The sequence below is a fragment of the Bos javanicus genome, chromosome 23 (genome assembly GCF_032452875.1).
Source record: "Bos javanicus breed banteng chromosome 23, ARS-OSU_banteng_1.0, whole genome shotgun sequence".
NCBI classification, from domain to species: Eukaryota; Metazoa; Chordata; class Mammalia; order Artiodactyla; family Bovidae; genus Bos; species Bos javanicus.
In genome coordinates this window covers 33057859-33074064 of record NC_083890.1, presented here as the reverse complement: position 1 = coordinate 33074064, position 16206 = coordinate 33057859, and the positions used below count along the sequence as shown (strand labels likewise).

The window sequence follows — 16206 nt, the reverse complement described above, 5'->3', positions numbered from 1 at the left end:
ATGAGAAAATTATTTATAGTACTGAGAAAAAAATTCAATCTTTTATCCCTTAGATTTGAAAGATACTTATTTAATAGTTTTTTATTTGAATGGTAAGACTTCTATTTTAAAAAGTGATGTGTGGATATTAATTCATGACAAGTTCAGGATGCTACTCAAAAAAAAAAAAAAAACAACCTTAATATTCCTACGAATTGGGACCTACCAAGAGGCCATAAGTATGTCCTTTATTTTCTCGTAAAATTGAAAAAAAAAAATCCCTGAATCATTTTTATTATCTATTAAGTATTTAAGCCAAACCTGTCTGTTGGATCCTTTAGCATCCTACCCAGATCAAGAGTGGCTCCAGGTCGCGGTGTCCATGTTAACACATCAGAATTTTTCTTGATAAGATTGTTGAGTTCATCTGGGTCATTTTTGATGTTTGTTTCCTTAATGTACCTGAGAAATAAGGACATTCCCATGTCAGAAAGTTTATTCTCAGTTGAAATTCTGATTAGAACAATGACAGAATTTTTATTTGTTTCTTCTTCTTTCATACTTCCCAATCCCCCTCTACTTAGCTCAGGAAAAATAAAGACTATATTTGGGCTAATGTTCCCAATTAGGAAAGAGCTGTTAGTCAAAGAAGGTTGCACTTATAGCTTGTTTTTAAGTAATAATCACATAGTGATTGGAATTGAAGTTAGATAGAGTGAGATTATTATAAAGAGGTGGGAATAGCACACTTATATTTAATTTTTCCCAGTTTTTTTTAAATTGAGGTATAGTTATTTACTGTGGTGTTGGATAAGACTCTTGAGAGTCCTTTGGACTGCAAGGAGGTCCAATCAGTCCATTCTGAAGGAGATCAGCCCTGGGATTTCTTTGGAAGGAATGATGCTGAAGCTGAAACTCCAGTACTTTGGCCACCTCATGCGAAGAGTTGACTCATTGGAAAAGACTCTGATGCTGGGAGGGGTTGGGGGCAGGAGGAGAAGGGGACGACAGAGGATGAGATGGCTGGATGGCATCACTGACTCGATGGACTGAGTCTCAGTGAACTCCGGGAGTTGGTGATAGACAGGGAGGCCTGGCGTGCTGCGATTCACTGGGTCGCAAAGAGTCGGACACGACTGAGCGACTGATCTGATCTGATAGTTATTTATAATAGTGTGTTAGTTTCAGGTGTATAGAATATTGGCTTGTTTTATTGTATTTAATATTAATTAAATATGGTGGTGGTGGCAATTTAGTCGCTAAGTTGTGTCTGACTCTTGCAACCTCATGGACTGTAGCCTGCCAGTCTCCTCTATCCATGGGATTCTCCAGGCAAGAATACTGGAGTGGGTTGCCATTTCCTTCTCCAGGGGATCTTCCCATCCCAGGAACTGAACCCAGGTCTCCTGCACTGCGGGCAGATTCTTTACCAGCTGAGCTATAAGGAAAGCCCTTTAATTAAATATATGGATGATTAAATATTAACTGGTATGTAAATTCTAAGCAAATAACACAAACTAATTGTTTTTATCTTTACAACCCACTAATGAGATACCTGCCTTTATTACTCTCATTTTATACGGAAAGAGACTAAGGGTCAGAGGGGCCAGGTGACTTGGCCAGGGTCAGCAGAGTCCATCCAGAGCTCTATCGCCAGAGCGGGGCTTGACCTTCCCAGGAGGCCACAAGGAGGAGCCTCTCCCCAGCTTTAGGAGAAAGTCTGATAAATCTTTCCAACCCCTTCCACCATGTAAGTTTATATTAAAAAAGATAGGCATCTATGAACCACGTAGCAGGCCCTCAGTAGACACTAAGTCTGCCAGCACGTTGATCTTAGACTTTCCAGGCTTCAGATGTGTGAGAAATAAATTTCTGTGTTTTATAAACCACCCTCCCTCCCAAAAAAAGTCTTTCCAATTAAAACCATTAAAATCCACTGGTTAGAAAAGAACACACACACATCCGCGGTCATAGCCCCTCCTGAGATCTAGTTTCTTATTGTGTTATTGATCAGAGCTGAGTATCTCCCAAATTTAATTACAAACCACAGTCTTTCTGGAAAAGTTCTAAGTCATCAATTTCAACGTTATTTGGGAAGGTAATTGTGGTGGTGCTGGAGTCAAAAAAGAGAGATTCAGAGAAACAGGCTTTGTCACTGTACTTCATCAGACATGGGTGACCCAGGCATTTTTGTTAAAGGGAATTTTACTTTCTTGTGCTACAGCTTGGCGACCTAGACTGGATAGATATTTTCAGCCAGATATACAGACATATGTAAGCACTGCAATTTCATAGCTCCAAGGTGAGTTACATTATTTATGATCTTGGGATCAATTTTGCAGACATGAGTAAAGATGTCTGTCCACCCAAAGATGTCTAACTACTTCCTTCCCGCACATGTGAATGTCCTTCCACTGGCACAGCCCTCAGTTTGAAGCAGTGTCACCTCTTTGTCTCATTTTCTTCCTACCTCTCATCTCAAAATGATTCATTACCTGGTTTCCTTGCCTCCTGAAAAACATGACACTATCAGATTACTCTTCCTAAAACACAATGTGTGGTGTTCACAAAATTCTTTAACTTCTTTGTCTCCACCTCTAAAATAATAATAAAATTAATACACACTCAGATGCCACCCTCTGAGGGGTATTGTGAGTACCAAGGGTAACATTTGCCAACCACTAATACCAGAACAATGGCTTGTAATCACTTTAAATGCCAGCATCATGTTAAGTGGTCAAGTGTCCCCAGTGGTAAGAAACCATCATATCCAGTTCTTCAAGTTCTCACAATGCAACTTCCTTGATATTTCTAGAATCTGAATTCTCTTCTCAGTCTCCCATGTTTTTCATCAATCCTTCGAGATTGTTGTATGATTTTCAGACTGGTCTCCAGGATCGACATTCCTATCTCCCTTCCCGCCATACATACAGCCTAACCTCCCTGGTGCACATCTGATCATGTCTCTGCTCATCAGACCCCTTTCCCGGGTTCCTCATTCTTAAGGATCAATCCAAGTCATGTCTGAGTGGCACATAGTGGTGTTCACTGTCTGGTTCTCTCGGTTCCCTCCTCCCCGCTTCCTCAAACACCTGCCTCCGTCCCCTACCCTGAACTGCAGTCACTCATCTCAGCATCTTTCTATCTTTGTTGGTCAGGGTTTACTTATACTTCAAAACTTTGTTTCAATCATCCCATCCATAGTTTCCAACAGTCATTTTCGGACTCCCGCCTCTATCCCACTGCCTTCAGAACATGCATGTACCACAGCATTTATCATTCTACATTATCATTGTTTTTCTCTTCCAACTCTGAAGACAATCATTTCATCCCTGGTTCTCCAGCACCAAGAACATGCTGCTCAATAGATGAATGAATGAATGATCAATAGTATTGATCAAAAGAAATTATTATTTAGCCTTAGACCAGTCTATCTGAAAACATTTGGAAGATGTGAGACAGCTACAGAATATCAACAAGAAGTAATAAAGGGAACACATCAGCAATAGGACATATTAATTGATAAGACACATGTAGATATGTCACCAGACAACATAGAACTTCAAAATGAAAGCAGTCAGGTTTTAGTGATGAGACACATGAAGCCCAGAAAAGTTAAAAAAAAAAAATTGTCCTAATAAGTGGTAGTAGGGAAGAGCCTAAATTCCATGTACACTATTTCTCCTATTGTACTCTGAAGCCTCAGTTGATGAGAAATTATGGTCAGTACTTACAGGATTTTGCCATAAAAACGAATCTCAAGGACTATTTCTTTACTACCCGACAAATTTACAGATAAATGTACTCTGAGTAGAAATGACACATGCATTCCCTGTCTGCTTATGGGAAGTCCCTGCCCTTTGTACACAAAATGCTCTAGTTACTGATCATAATGGGGATCTTATGGCACTGGAGTTTGCTCATAAAGACACTATTATCGTTAACAGCTGAGTAACTGTGTAATGAAATAGATGCTCTATATAACTGACAGAATCTTGTAAAAAAATTAAAATATAACATTTGAACATAATAATAAAGCTATGCTTCAAGATTTACTAAATGAATAAACTTTATATTTTGTTTCTTTTGAAGGGTTGTGACTCATATAAAATGTGCATATATTAAGATATGCGTTGTCTTACAAATATGATCTAAATAAACATATAGCTTTAATTAACATGGCTGAGGTGTTAAGAATAACTGTTTAGGTTTTTTAATTTTTAAGATTACTTAGATCCAATTTTTGGACTGTTTGGGGTGATCAACTCTACGAATTTTAACATATGTGTAGATTTGTGCAACTACCACTGCAGTCAGGATACAGAGCAGTTCTCTCCGCTCTATACTCTGTTCTCTTAAAATTCCCTCGTGTTGGCCCGTCAAACTCTCCCCTCAGCCCAGCCCTTGGCAACCACCAATCTGCTCTCCATCCAGCAGTTTTGCCTTTTCTGGAATGTCATGTAAGTGGAATCACACCATTCGTAATCTTTTGAGGCTGACTTCTTTCTCTTAGCATGATGCCTTTGAGATTCGTCTATGTTGTTGTATATATCAACAGCTATCTATTTTGTATCGCATTTATAGTGTGGATATACTATGGCTTGTTTATCCATTCACCTGTTGAAGGATATTTGAGTTGATCTGGTAATTATGAATAGAACTACTATTAATATTTGTGTGTAGTTTTTGTGTTCAATAAAAGTTTAGTTTCTCTAAGGTAATTACCCATGAATGGAACTTCTGGATTGTATGATAAATGTGTATTTAAAGAAACAGTCAAACTGATTTCCAGATAGCTGTATCATTTTGAATTCTCAACAGCAGTGTCTGAGAAGTCTTATTGTTCTGTATCTTTGTCATAATTGGATAGTGGTAATCTTTCATTAAATTTTATTAATTTTCATTCTTATTTATTAATTTTAATTTTATTAATTTTAATTATATTAAAATTTTATTAATAACTTTTATTACTTTTAATTCTTATTTCACTGCAGTTTTAATCTGTATTCTCTAATGGCTGATGATATAGGCATATCATTTCTTATGCCTATTTGCATCAATATATCTTCTTTGGTGAAGAATTTATTTAAATATTTTGCCCATTTATTTTTTAGTTCTTTGCTTCCTTACACTAAATTTTGAAAGTTAATTATATATTTTAAACACAAATTGTTAATCAGATATATGACTTGCAAACATTTTCTCACAGTCTGCAGCTTGTCATTTTACTCCCTTAGTAGTGTCTTTCACAGAGTAAACATTTTGGTTTTGATAAAGCCCAATGTATTAAAATTTTCACTGAACTTATTGTGCTTTGGTGTCATATCTAAGAAGCCTTTGCTTAACCCAAGCTCATGCAGATTTTCTCCTATATCTTCCTCTGAAAGTTTCATAGTTTTATATTTACATTTTTATTTATGATCCATTTAGACTTATTTTGGGGGATACAGTGTGGGGTTTACACTGAGGTTCATTTTTTGCACATGAATGTCCAATTGTTCAAATAACATTCATTGAAAAAACTATCCTTTCCCCGTTGAATGGTTTTTGTACCTTTGTCAAAAATCAAATGGCTATATGTAGGTGGGTCTATTTTCAGGTTCTATTTCACTTACCTATGTGTTTATCCCCTCATCAATATCATGCTGTCTTGATTTCTGTAGTTTTTTTTTTTTTTTAATTTCAGATATACACATGCTCCCCAGATTTCTGTAGTTTTATAGTGAGTCTTACAATTGGGTAGTGTGGTTCCTCCACAAGTGTCCCTCTAGAGTCATTTTCCTTTTATCTGTATAACTTTCTTTGGCATTTCTCTTAAAGGAGCTCTTCTTGTAATGAATTGTCTTAGTTTTCCTTTCATCTGGGAATGTTTTTATCTTACCTTCATTCTTGAAGGATATTTTCACTGGATATAGAATCTGTGTTGACCGTTCTTTTTTTCCTTGCTGCTGCTGCTGCTAAGTTGCTTCAGTCGTGTCCAACTCTGTGCAACCCCAGAGACGGCAGCCCACCAGGCTCCCCCATCCCTGGGATTCTCCAGGCAAGAACACTGGAGTGGGTTGCCATTTCCTTCTCCAGTGCACGAAAGTGAAAAGTGAAAGTGAAGTTGCTCAGTCGAGTCTGACTCCTAGAGACCCCATGGACTGCAGCCTACCAGGCTCCTCTGTCCACGGGATTTTCCAGGCAAGAGTACTGGAGTGGGGTGCCATTGCCTTCTCCAGTTAGTACTTCAAAAATACTATTTTACTACCTGCTAGTCTTCATAGTTGATGACTAGAAATCCAGTTACTTGAATTCTTCCATGAATACAATGCATTCTTTTTCTCTGCCCGTATTTCTGTTTTTCCACAGATACAGACTGTCTCTCTACCTCTCTAAGCCACCTGGTCCATTCTTAACCTTTCAGGCAGAGATCCCTTTTGTGGGTCCCCTGCAAAACAGTTATTTCCTTCTCACATTTTCCATAATAGATTAAAACACTTCAAATGTCTGTTATTTTATCTAATTCCTCTTCTCTGGTCAAGCCTTAGACCAAAAGGTCATCCCTAAGGATGCTTAACTTATCTGCCTTCAGACTATAAGGTTTGACATGAAACGCATAACATGAAGCCAAATAAGGAAATCCTCTGGGTCTTTTTTTTTTTTTTTTTAATTCAAGCTCAGAAATACTTCCTCACTGTCCTGACTTTAATATTCTCTGGTGTCATGTGGTAAATATTTCTATCAATTTTTACTTTTCCCTTGAGTGACCCATAGCTTAGAACATGAAAGTAATAGAATGACACCCTGTTTCACCTTCTCCAGCAGACTCTCTCAGATTGATCTTGGACATACTTTCTCTTTACATCTTTTAACAGATGCTCATCACCGTTCAAGACAGTATGGAGTGCAAAATATCACCACAGTCCAGTTCCTCAGTTCTTGGGTATTTCCATATAGTGTGATGTGTGAGAGCTGTAAATGGCAGCAAAATCTTTGTGTCTGCTCCTTTTCCCATTGTTTAAAGGACAGAACTGATGCTCAGCTAGGAGGCATAATAGTTGCTAAAATATTGAAATGGTTCCATGCCATTTGGCTCAGAGCTGCCTCTCTGACTGTCCTTCTTGCTGTTCCAGTCATCTGACCCTCCCCTGGGATCTCCTGGCCCTTTCTCCTGACACCAAGCAATCAGAACAGATACCAGGTAATGCTGGATCAGGTCTAGAGACTCTGCTCCTCCAAACTTCATGTGACCATTAAAATGAAAACCTTCAAACATTCTCAAAGAAAACTCACTGGCCTCCAAAAAATACACTTGAAAAACAAGATCTAGAAGTTATGCTGCTGCAAGAGAAATCCTTTCAGACACTCAAAAATGAGACTATAACTTGATAATGATACAGTCTCTATTCTGAGATATAGTGTGGTGTAGAGAAAAGAGCTCCAGAGCTAAGCATACCAGGATTCATTTCTTAACTCCAGTGTTTCCAACAGAGTGATTTGGGCAAATCTCTTAGCCCCTGAGTTTCAACCAACTTGAATAGGCATAATGATACCTACCTTACAGTGTCATTGAGAAAACTAAATGACTTGATTAAATGCCCCAGTTCAATTTCTAGTGTATACTGAATACATATAACTTGCCTTTATCCTTTCCAGGATCCTTCTGGACAAAAATCTATCTGGATTAACTCTAGCTGCCAAGCATTGCTTTCATTCATGCTCTCCGTTCTCAGGCAGCTTGTTAAATAAACTCCAGATTTCTACCAATTATTCTCTCTCATTCTGTGTTGCATTTACAACTAAATCATTCATCCCAGAATACATTAACTCGTGTGTAAATACGTTATACAAAATGTCCAGCCATACTTGTCTGAGGGGTGGGATTCCACAAAATACCCAGCAAAGGGGCAATAAATTCGGGGTTGTAGGTCCTTCACCAGCCGAGCCTTGTAGTTCAGGAGTTTCTTCCTTTCTGTTTTAATGAACTGGGCTTTCCATTCCTCTGGAATGACAGGGTTTGGATTAGTCTCCTCTGTTCAGAAATCAGAGAAAAACAAAAGCTCTAGTAGAGAAATCTTTCAGGAGATAAAAATTGACAGCTGACACTCAGATGTAGACCAAAACTCTTTGTCATTAGTGGCTTTATTATGCAAATTTCATTTGGTTACTAGGAAAACGTTCCTGAATTAGCCAAGGACACTGAACCTCTCCTTGTTTATGGCAATTCATGTGGACCTAGCTGAATACACAGGGTGGCACGTATAGTTGTACCTTGCACGTATGTATGTTTTAAGAGCACTGTAATTCTCATATTGCTTAATGCTCTTCTTACATGGAAATGGCTTTGCTATCTGGGTGGATTATAAATGCAAAGCATGTTTGTTACACCCTGGGGGTGTGCAGTGGTCAAGGGTCTGGATGTTGGAGTCAGTTAAGACTTAGGGTCAAAATGCAGCTCCACTACTTAAATTCTTTACGTTTGTTTTCTCCTCTGTGAAGTGGAATTGTGATGCCTACCTCACAGCTTGTTCATTTGCTCATTCATTCATTTGCTCAATATTTATTGAGCACCTACTATGAGCCCACATGGTTCAAGGCATGGAGAATACAATGATGAACAAGAAAAAGCAGTTCCTTGCTCTCATGGAGCAGTCATTCTAGTGAAAGATGCAAATAATAAATAAGTAAATAAGTTTATTTCAAATAGTGATGATCTAGGAAGGAGGTAAAATAGGATCATGGGATAGAGAGTGGCTGGGGTGAGGAGGTGGGTATTAGACAGGGCAGTTAGTGGAGATGACATTGGAGTCATAGAATACAGACAAACATAGAAGAGGCATTGGCCACTGTGCGGAGGTCAGGGGTAATAGCACTTCAGGCAGTGGAAACAGCACATGCAAAGACCAGGGCATGGATGTGCCTGGTGTATCGAGTCTAAGGAACAAAAAGCAGGCCAGTATGGGCTGACATTGGTCAAGCAATGGGGATACAGACAGTAAAGGAAGTTGAGAATTTAGGCAGGGCCCAGAGCATGTGGGATACTGTGTCAGGGAACTGCTCCTCCTCCTACTGCTACGAACATCTGTTGAACACAGACAAGGAGACAGAAAAAAAAAAAAAATTATCCATAAGCTAGACCTGATCACTATTAACATTTAATTATTAATGTTCTGGTATATTCTGGACCTTCTTAAATATATGTGCACATGCAAACACACACATACACATACTCACATAAGAATGACATTCTGGGACTTCCCTGGTGGCTCAGTGGTAAAGAATCCTGCTAACACAGGGGACATGGGTTTGATCCCTGGTCCAGGAAGATCCCACATGCTGTGGAGCAACTAAGTCTGTGCACCATAACTACTGAGCCAGCACTCTAGAGCCCAAGAGCTACAACTACTGAGCCAAAGCACCGCAACTACTGAGGTCCCCATGCCTAGAGCCCGTGCTCTGCAATAAGAGAGGCCACCACAATGAGAAGCCCATGCACCGCAACTAGAGAGTAGCCCCAACTCCCCGCAACTAGAGAAAGCCCATGCACAGCAATGAAGACAGTACAGCCAAAAATCAAATACATAAATCTTTAAAAAAAAGGATGGGATTCTGCTAGCTACCTTTAGTAGGTATATGTTGCCTCCCCAGTCACATTGTTAACCCACTAAGGACAGCACCTCCCCTCTATGTCTCACATGGTGACACATTCTGGGAAGCAATGAATACAGACTTAAGAGAAGAAAGGAAGGAACTGTACAAGGCTTTCTTCATATTGCAAGTAGGGCATTTCTGCCACATCATTAAACAGAGATCGCTTACAAAACATATGCATTTATTAAGTGAACATATATTAAGCACTTTCAATGCTAGTATTGAGCAAAAGTGTGAACAAAATGTACCGCTTACACACCCTCCCCCATCCCAAACCTAGCACTACACTTAGACCCAGAGCAGAAGTGCTTCTTCCTTGGATTGCACATTTTTTCTAGCTTTGAGATAAAACTGATGTGTAATTTTACATAAGTTTAAAGTACACACCATGGGGATTTCATTGCATGCATGCATGCCTAATGATTACACAATAAGGTTAGCTTATTACCTCCATCACCTCGTTACCATTTTCCATGTGTTAGAACACATAAGATCTGCTCTTTTAGCAACTTTCAAGTACAGAGCACAATGGTGTTAACTGTAGTCACTATGCTGTACATCACACCCCCAGAACATATTCACCTTATAACTGGAAGTTTATACTCTTTGACCACTATTTACCTATTTTCCCTGCTCCCCAGACCCCCATAACCCCATACTTTAGAGGGGCTTCCTTTGCCCCATCCCTCACAGTATGAGCATTCCACCAAACCAAGGGCATATGCCTACCTCAAGGTGCCCACACTCTATTCTGAACCTCATACCAAGAGCATTTAAGCCTGGATTACCAATGTCAGACTCTTCCTGTTCTGCTCTATGGTCTACATCAGGAATCCAATTGATCCAAATGATTCTTTTTCTTGACTTATCCTGAGATGCTCCCTAATCCCCTTAGTGTTTCTTTCATGCCCCATTAGCACGCTTTGAGCTGGGAACTTTAGTCTGCAATCTGTGATTTGCAAGTCTGGTTTCCCAGTAAGATTGTAAGCTTCTTGCTGGGAAGAACCATGTTTTAGTTATCTTTGTATTGATTTGCAAAGCATTTAGCAAAATGCCATGCCTGCTCCCTGGCATCACTTCGAAATCAAGTATTACCAGTAAACTTTCCACCACTGAAAGTCATCGGAAAGCCTGATGCTCCTCCAGCAAAATCACTCATCATCAAATCAACCTTCATAGGCAGCCTTCCTCCATTGGGTCTGGTGCAATCCACTGTATTGAGTATCTTATGACCTGTGGAAAAATTATGCGGCATAAATACTCAAGGTGAAATCTTGAACACCATAGTTTGAAATCCTAGGCCAACAAAATCAAACTCCTCCTGACTGATTTGGTTGGTTCTGGATGAGGATAATAACCTTGATTTCCTTCAAGATCATAGACAGACTACTTTCCTTAGCCAACTATCTTCAGATGTTGAGCTCAAATGATGCAGGGAGGAAAAATAACCAAATCAACACAAATCTCTCAACCTTTTGGAAATTCTATTTAATAACTGTTGGGGTAAAGCCATCTCTTCTCACATGAAAAGCAGAAGTGTATGATTACATTGCATTATAATATGTCAATATGAAAGTAAAACACTTAATAAAGGCAGTTTTGAAGATGTTCAGTTCAGTTCAGTTCAGTTGCTCAGTTGTGTCCGACTCTTTGCGACCCCATGAATCGCAGCACACCAGGCCTCCCTGTCCATCACTTATAGGGGTAATATAGAGTATCTCTTCCCTTATGAAAAAAATCCTTGCACCTGTCACCACACAGAGTATGTTACTGCTAATTTTTTCTCTGAGTGACAGATTTTCTGAGATTATCTCAGTGACAGTCCATTTTCCTAAGACAGGGATAGAACATACTATATCTTATGGAAAATGAAGATGGAAGAAGAAGATGAAGATAGGATGGAACTTTGGATAGCTATCATTATCCTTCCTACCAAGAGTATGTTTCATTTTTCATTGCTGATGAAAATAAGAAAATACCTTTGTATTCCACGATAATGCAAGTGTCCATTTCAGGATGAATGCCATCCATCAAGATCATGAATCGGAGATTTTTGTCTACCTGGAATTTAACAATAAAACCAACCACTGTTTATGTCAGTTTGGCTTTTTGTTCAATATTTGAGTAAATGATCATCTCTTCTGGAAAGAAATCCCTTTTATTCAGAATTAGATTTATTATCCAGTAAAGTCATGCCATTGATTTATGGAGAGAAAAGCCACCTTTTATTTTAGCCCAAATAGAGATTTATACAGTAATACATACTTACATAGTACTACATATGGAAAAAGTAAGTCATTGTTTCTTCAGTATTAAAGCAACTACCTCACTTAAAATTTACCCCCAGAAAATATAACTGAAAAGTGTGGAAAAAAACACTGATATCTGACCTGCTGCCATATTCCAAATGGCACTACATTGATATTAGTCAACTGGACACCACTCTGATTCAGATTCCAAAATACAGGTCTTTCTGTTTTTCCAACATAAATGGGGATATCTGGTCTTCTCCCAGCAAGCTTCTTCAGTGTGGGGTAACTAGGATCAGAAAGATGGGAAGTTTGAAAGGTGAAAAAACTGGATCATCTAGTATAAGAGACAGCTTGCCCCTCACACCAACATGTTGACCAAGAAGCAAGGAACAGAAAAACCAGACCCTCCCGAGTCCAAAAAACAGGGTTTTCCCTCAAGGTTGACTGTAACAATGAGGGGAATTTCCTAGCAGATTCCTCTTTATTGGGAAAACATATCATATACCACAGCATATACATCAAACCAGGAGTGCAAATTCCATTTTCCATACTGATGCTGCTTTGAAAAAGGGTAGTTCTAACAGAAGGTACAAAGTGGAAAACTCCTGCTTGAAGAGGTTTCTGGTAGGTGAAGGTCTCCAGAATCTTCATTTTTTCTCACCTCTCAACCAGCAGCTCCCAATAAAAGAAAGGTCTTGGTCAGAAAACGAGGAGAACCTGTGAATTGCCTGTCATTAGGGGTGCTTTTTCAACTGTCAACAGATTGATAGCCACATGGTGGCATGTAGAATGAATGATTTGTCCTTAAGGAGAGTCAGTTACCAGCTAGGCAAGACAGTAAAATTTAGTGTAGAAGAAAATAACATTCACCATTTGGAGTAATTCCAACTCAGTATACAATTAACCATCCGAGCACTTTTGAACATCTTCACAGATTGTCAACTCTCATTTCTGAGTATTCATTACATCAAAGGATTATATGCTACTGTGGGGTGTGGCAAAACATGAATAATAAACAAAAGGCTGTTTAGGTAACTCTTATATATCAATCATGGTCTTAGGCATTTTCACTAGTATTTTATTTATGGTATTTTATTTCTTCTCACCAAAAAAAAGAGAAAAGCTCTATGTTTTTGTTTGTTTTTAATAAATGAGAACACATATTCAGAAATATATGGTTAACAAATAGTAAATTGGTATTAAAATTCAGGTTTTATGATCCTAAACTTAGTGCTTCTTCTACTAGAAGGCAATTACAACTTAAATGAATATGCTGTCTGGCTTAAGAATCAGACTTGTGCATAGAGTATAATATCAGGTGAAATAAGACATTTAATAATAAGAAAAGCATAAACAAAATCAGCATATCAGCACTTATTAACTATACTTAATAACTACTCATTAACTAATATTCAAGTTCCAGACCTATATTAAATAAGTAGAATCTGGAGGGGAAAAAACCGGTATGTTTTCTTCTTTAAAAACAAAGGCTTCAAAAAATCAAGGATTCTTTGAATAAGTCTTCAATCTCTGGGTTAACCACTTAAATCTACTTTAAGGGACTTTGGGAGTTAGGATAGGTTATTCTAAAATCAATGTTTATTGCTTTGTGATTTTTAAATTGTTGATAATTCTCACTGGCATCTACAAGTATTATTCATTATGATACTCATGTGTGCTGCTGCTAAGTGATTTCAGTTGTATCCTTCTTTTTGTGACCCTATGGACTGTGCCTGCCAGGCTCTTCTGTCCATGGGATTCTCCAAGCAAGAATACTGGAGTTGGTTGCCATGCCCTCCTCCAGGGGGGTTTCCAGACCCAGAGATCGAAACCGCATCTCTTACATCACCTACATTGGGAGGCAGGTACTGTATCACTAGCACCATCTGGGAAGCCCAATATAATACTCATGTATTTACATAACAAATCACATTTGTTTGACTAAAGACTGTTTTCTACAGCCCAGTACACTGGGCTTTCCCCCTTGCTTCTCCCTTGGTAGCTCAGACCGTAAAAAGTGCAGGGGACCGGGGTTTGATCCCTGGGAAGATCCCCTGGAGTAGGAAATAGCAAACTACTCCAGGATTCTTGCCTGGAAAATTCCATGAACAGAGGAGCCTGCTGGGCTACAGTCCATGGGGTCACAGAGTCTGACACAACTGAGCAACTGACACACAGGACCATGGACATCTTTTAACAGGTACTATAAAGCAAGCACTTAGTTTATGTGATACTGTTTTCTCTATACCACCTGCATAAAATTAGCTCCACATGCTGTTATTACACAATGCGTGAACCCAGAACTTTCATAATTCTGCAGTTGTACATCTTTGGTTCCAGAAGCTTGCATGGATCAAAGGTATCACGCAGTCCATAGCAGATTTTTAATCTTAGCACAATATCCCTGTGGGTGATGTTCAGTTTTTGTGTATTGCAGGTAATTTGTTACTAAAGCAGCTAACTACTTAAGCTTTTAGTTTCCTTAAAGAGGAGAGAGAGAACATATTCATGCCTTAGAGATCTCATATGCTTTCAATATACTTTCAATAGAAAAATCAAGGGGCCGGTCAACCAGCAAACATACTTCCCCTCATCATGGACATTTCTATCAAAGAGTCTCCTTCATGTGAACTTTGTCACCTAAAGTCACAGCAAAGAAAAGTAAGGTGAAATTGCTTCATGTTAGAACAAGTGGGCAGGGCTATATGTTTATATCAGCACCCTAGAAGCTGTGACACAAACTTCTAAATAAGGATGAAGAAGGAGGACCCTGAAATGAAACCAGGGGTTGGAAATCTGACCCCATCTCTTTTGGTAACCGTTCATTTGCAAATGGCTGTGGTTTTATAAATTCAAGCTTCTCTTTTCCCTTCCTGTTGATGATTATAAATTCAAGCTCTTGTTTCTACTTCCTGTTAATGACCTGGGTTAAGGAAGTTTCAGTTCCTATCCTTAGCATCACACAGCTGTGGTTTCAGTAAAGGATGAAGTGGACTCAGAGTTCAAAAGGTGGGAGCTCATTGTTGAAATGCTATGAATCAAGAGTTGGCAAACCACAGCAACCTGCTGCTATAGTCTATGAATGCCTTTTACCTTTTTAAATGGTTGAGAAGGAAATCAAAAGGACAATCCTATCTGGTGATCCATGAAAACTTTATGATATTCACATGTCATTGTCCATAAATCAGATTTATTAGAAGACAATCAGGCTGACTGAGGACCATTTATGGCTGCTCTTGTACTACCACAGCTGAACTAAGTCACTGTAACACCAACCATATGGCTTGTAAAACTGAGAAGAGTTACACCTGTGTACTGGTCCCTGCCATAAAAGTTGAACTGAAAAAGGGAGTCAACATTGATGATCCTTAAACCTAGACTTTTACCAAGTAGCCTGAGGGTGGGAAGTGACAGCGTGGAGAGTTATTAACTCCTGTCTTACTCCCACAATGGCCCCTTTTGCATTTGTAATGGTATAAAGCATGAAAATATCGTCCCTCAAAGTTCAGTCGGTAAAGAATCTGCCTGCAAGGCAGGAGACCTGGGTTGGATTCCTGGGTCGGGAAGGTCCCCTGGAGAAAGAAATGGCAACCCATTCCAGATTCTTGCCTGGAGAATCCCACTAACAGAGGAGCTTGACAGGGTCGCAAGAGTCGGACACGACTTAGTGAGTAAACCACCAAAGCATGAAAACACTTTAAACATTATGCTACACAAACATACGCATTTATCCAAGTTAGTTCTCTTCTCATCAGCCCCACTGAATCGGCCTCAAATTGATCAGGGATCACAAAAGAACCTGAAAACCAGTGATGCCGTTACTGCAGCATTTCCTTCAGAGTTCAGTGCTCAGACTTCATTACCTCAGGTGGTCTGAGTGCATGTGACTGATGTAAATTAGGTCCGCTTGGCACAGCCTCTCCAGCCAATCAGATGGAGGCTCATGTAGTAACCACCATCCTCGGGCAAAAGCAGGACCCGTTAACCACGGGTCAAACACCATCCTCTTGTCCCCCAGCTTGAGGTCCATGCAGGCATGAGTAAGGTATGTTATCTGTCAGAAGACAGTGAGAATCAGATTATTGAGTCATCGTCAGTCAGCAACAATGAACTGGGCTGGTTAGTGGACAAGTCACATTGGAGAACTTTGCTCCTGAGCGTGTTCAGTGAGGTGGGGACCTTTATATAGAAAACAACTCCTGGTACACATTACTGCTTTGTTAGGAAAGAAATACTCGTGGTGGATTTCAGGTGTCAAACCGATTCATCCAGCTCTACTCTATCTAAATTAGCTCCTAAATGCTTATTTACAGTCTGCACTGCAGAATATCTTTTGCCATCA

At 39.3% G+C, this 16206-nt stretch overlaps 1 protein-coding gene across 9 annotated transcripts in view; it reads right to left on the bottom strand.

Moving 5' to 3' along the window:
* The window catches only part of LOC133236957 (cytidine monophosphate-N-acetylneuraminic acid hydroxylase), a 294937-nt gene that overhangs the window by 15802 nt on the left and 262929 nt on the right, over window positions 1-16206 (bottom strand). For 7 of the 9 annotated variants that reach the window (XM_061399275.1, XM_061399276.1, XM_061399274.1 and 4 more), the window contains 6 exons: window positions 15728-15918; window positions 12003-12150; window positions 11592-11673; window positions 10708-10845; window positions 7828-7993; window positions 301-441 (listed from right to left, as the gene is read on the bottom strand). In XM_061399275.1, coding sequence (XP_061255259.1) covers window positions 301-441; window positions 7828-7993; window positions 10708-10845; window positions 11592-11673; window positions 12003-12150; window positions 15728-15918 — 866 coding nt within the window. The remainder of the gene's footprint in view (window positions 1-300; window positions 442-7827; window positions 7994-10707; window positions 10846-11591; window positions 11674-12002; window positions 12151-15727; window positions 15919-16206) is intronic. The other 2 variants (XM_061399278.1, XM_061399277.1) reach the window with 1 other exon arrangement.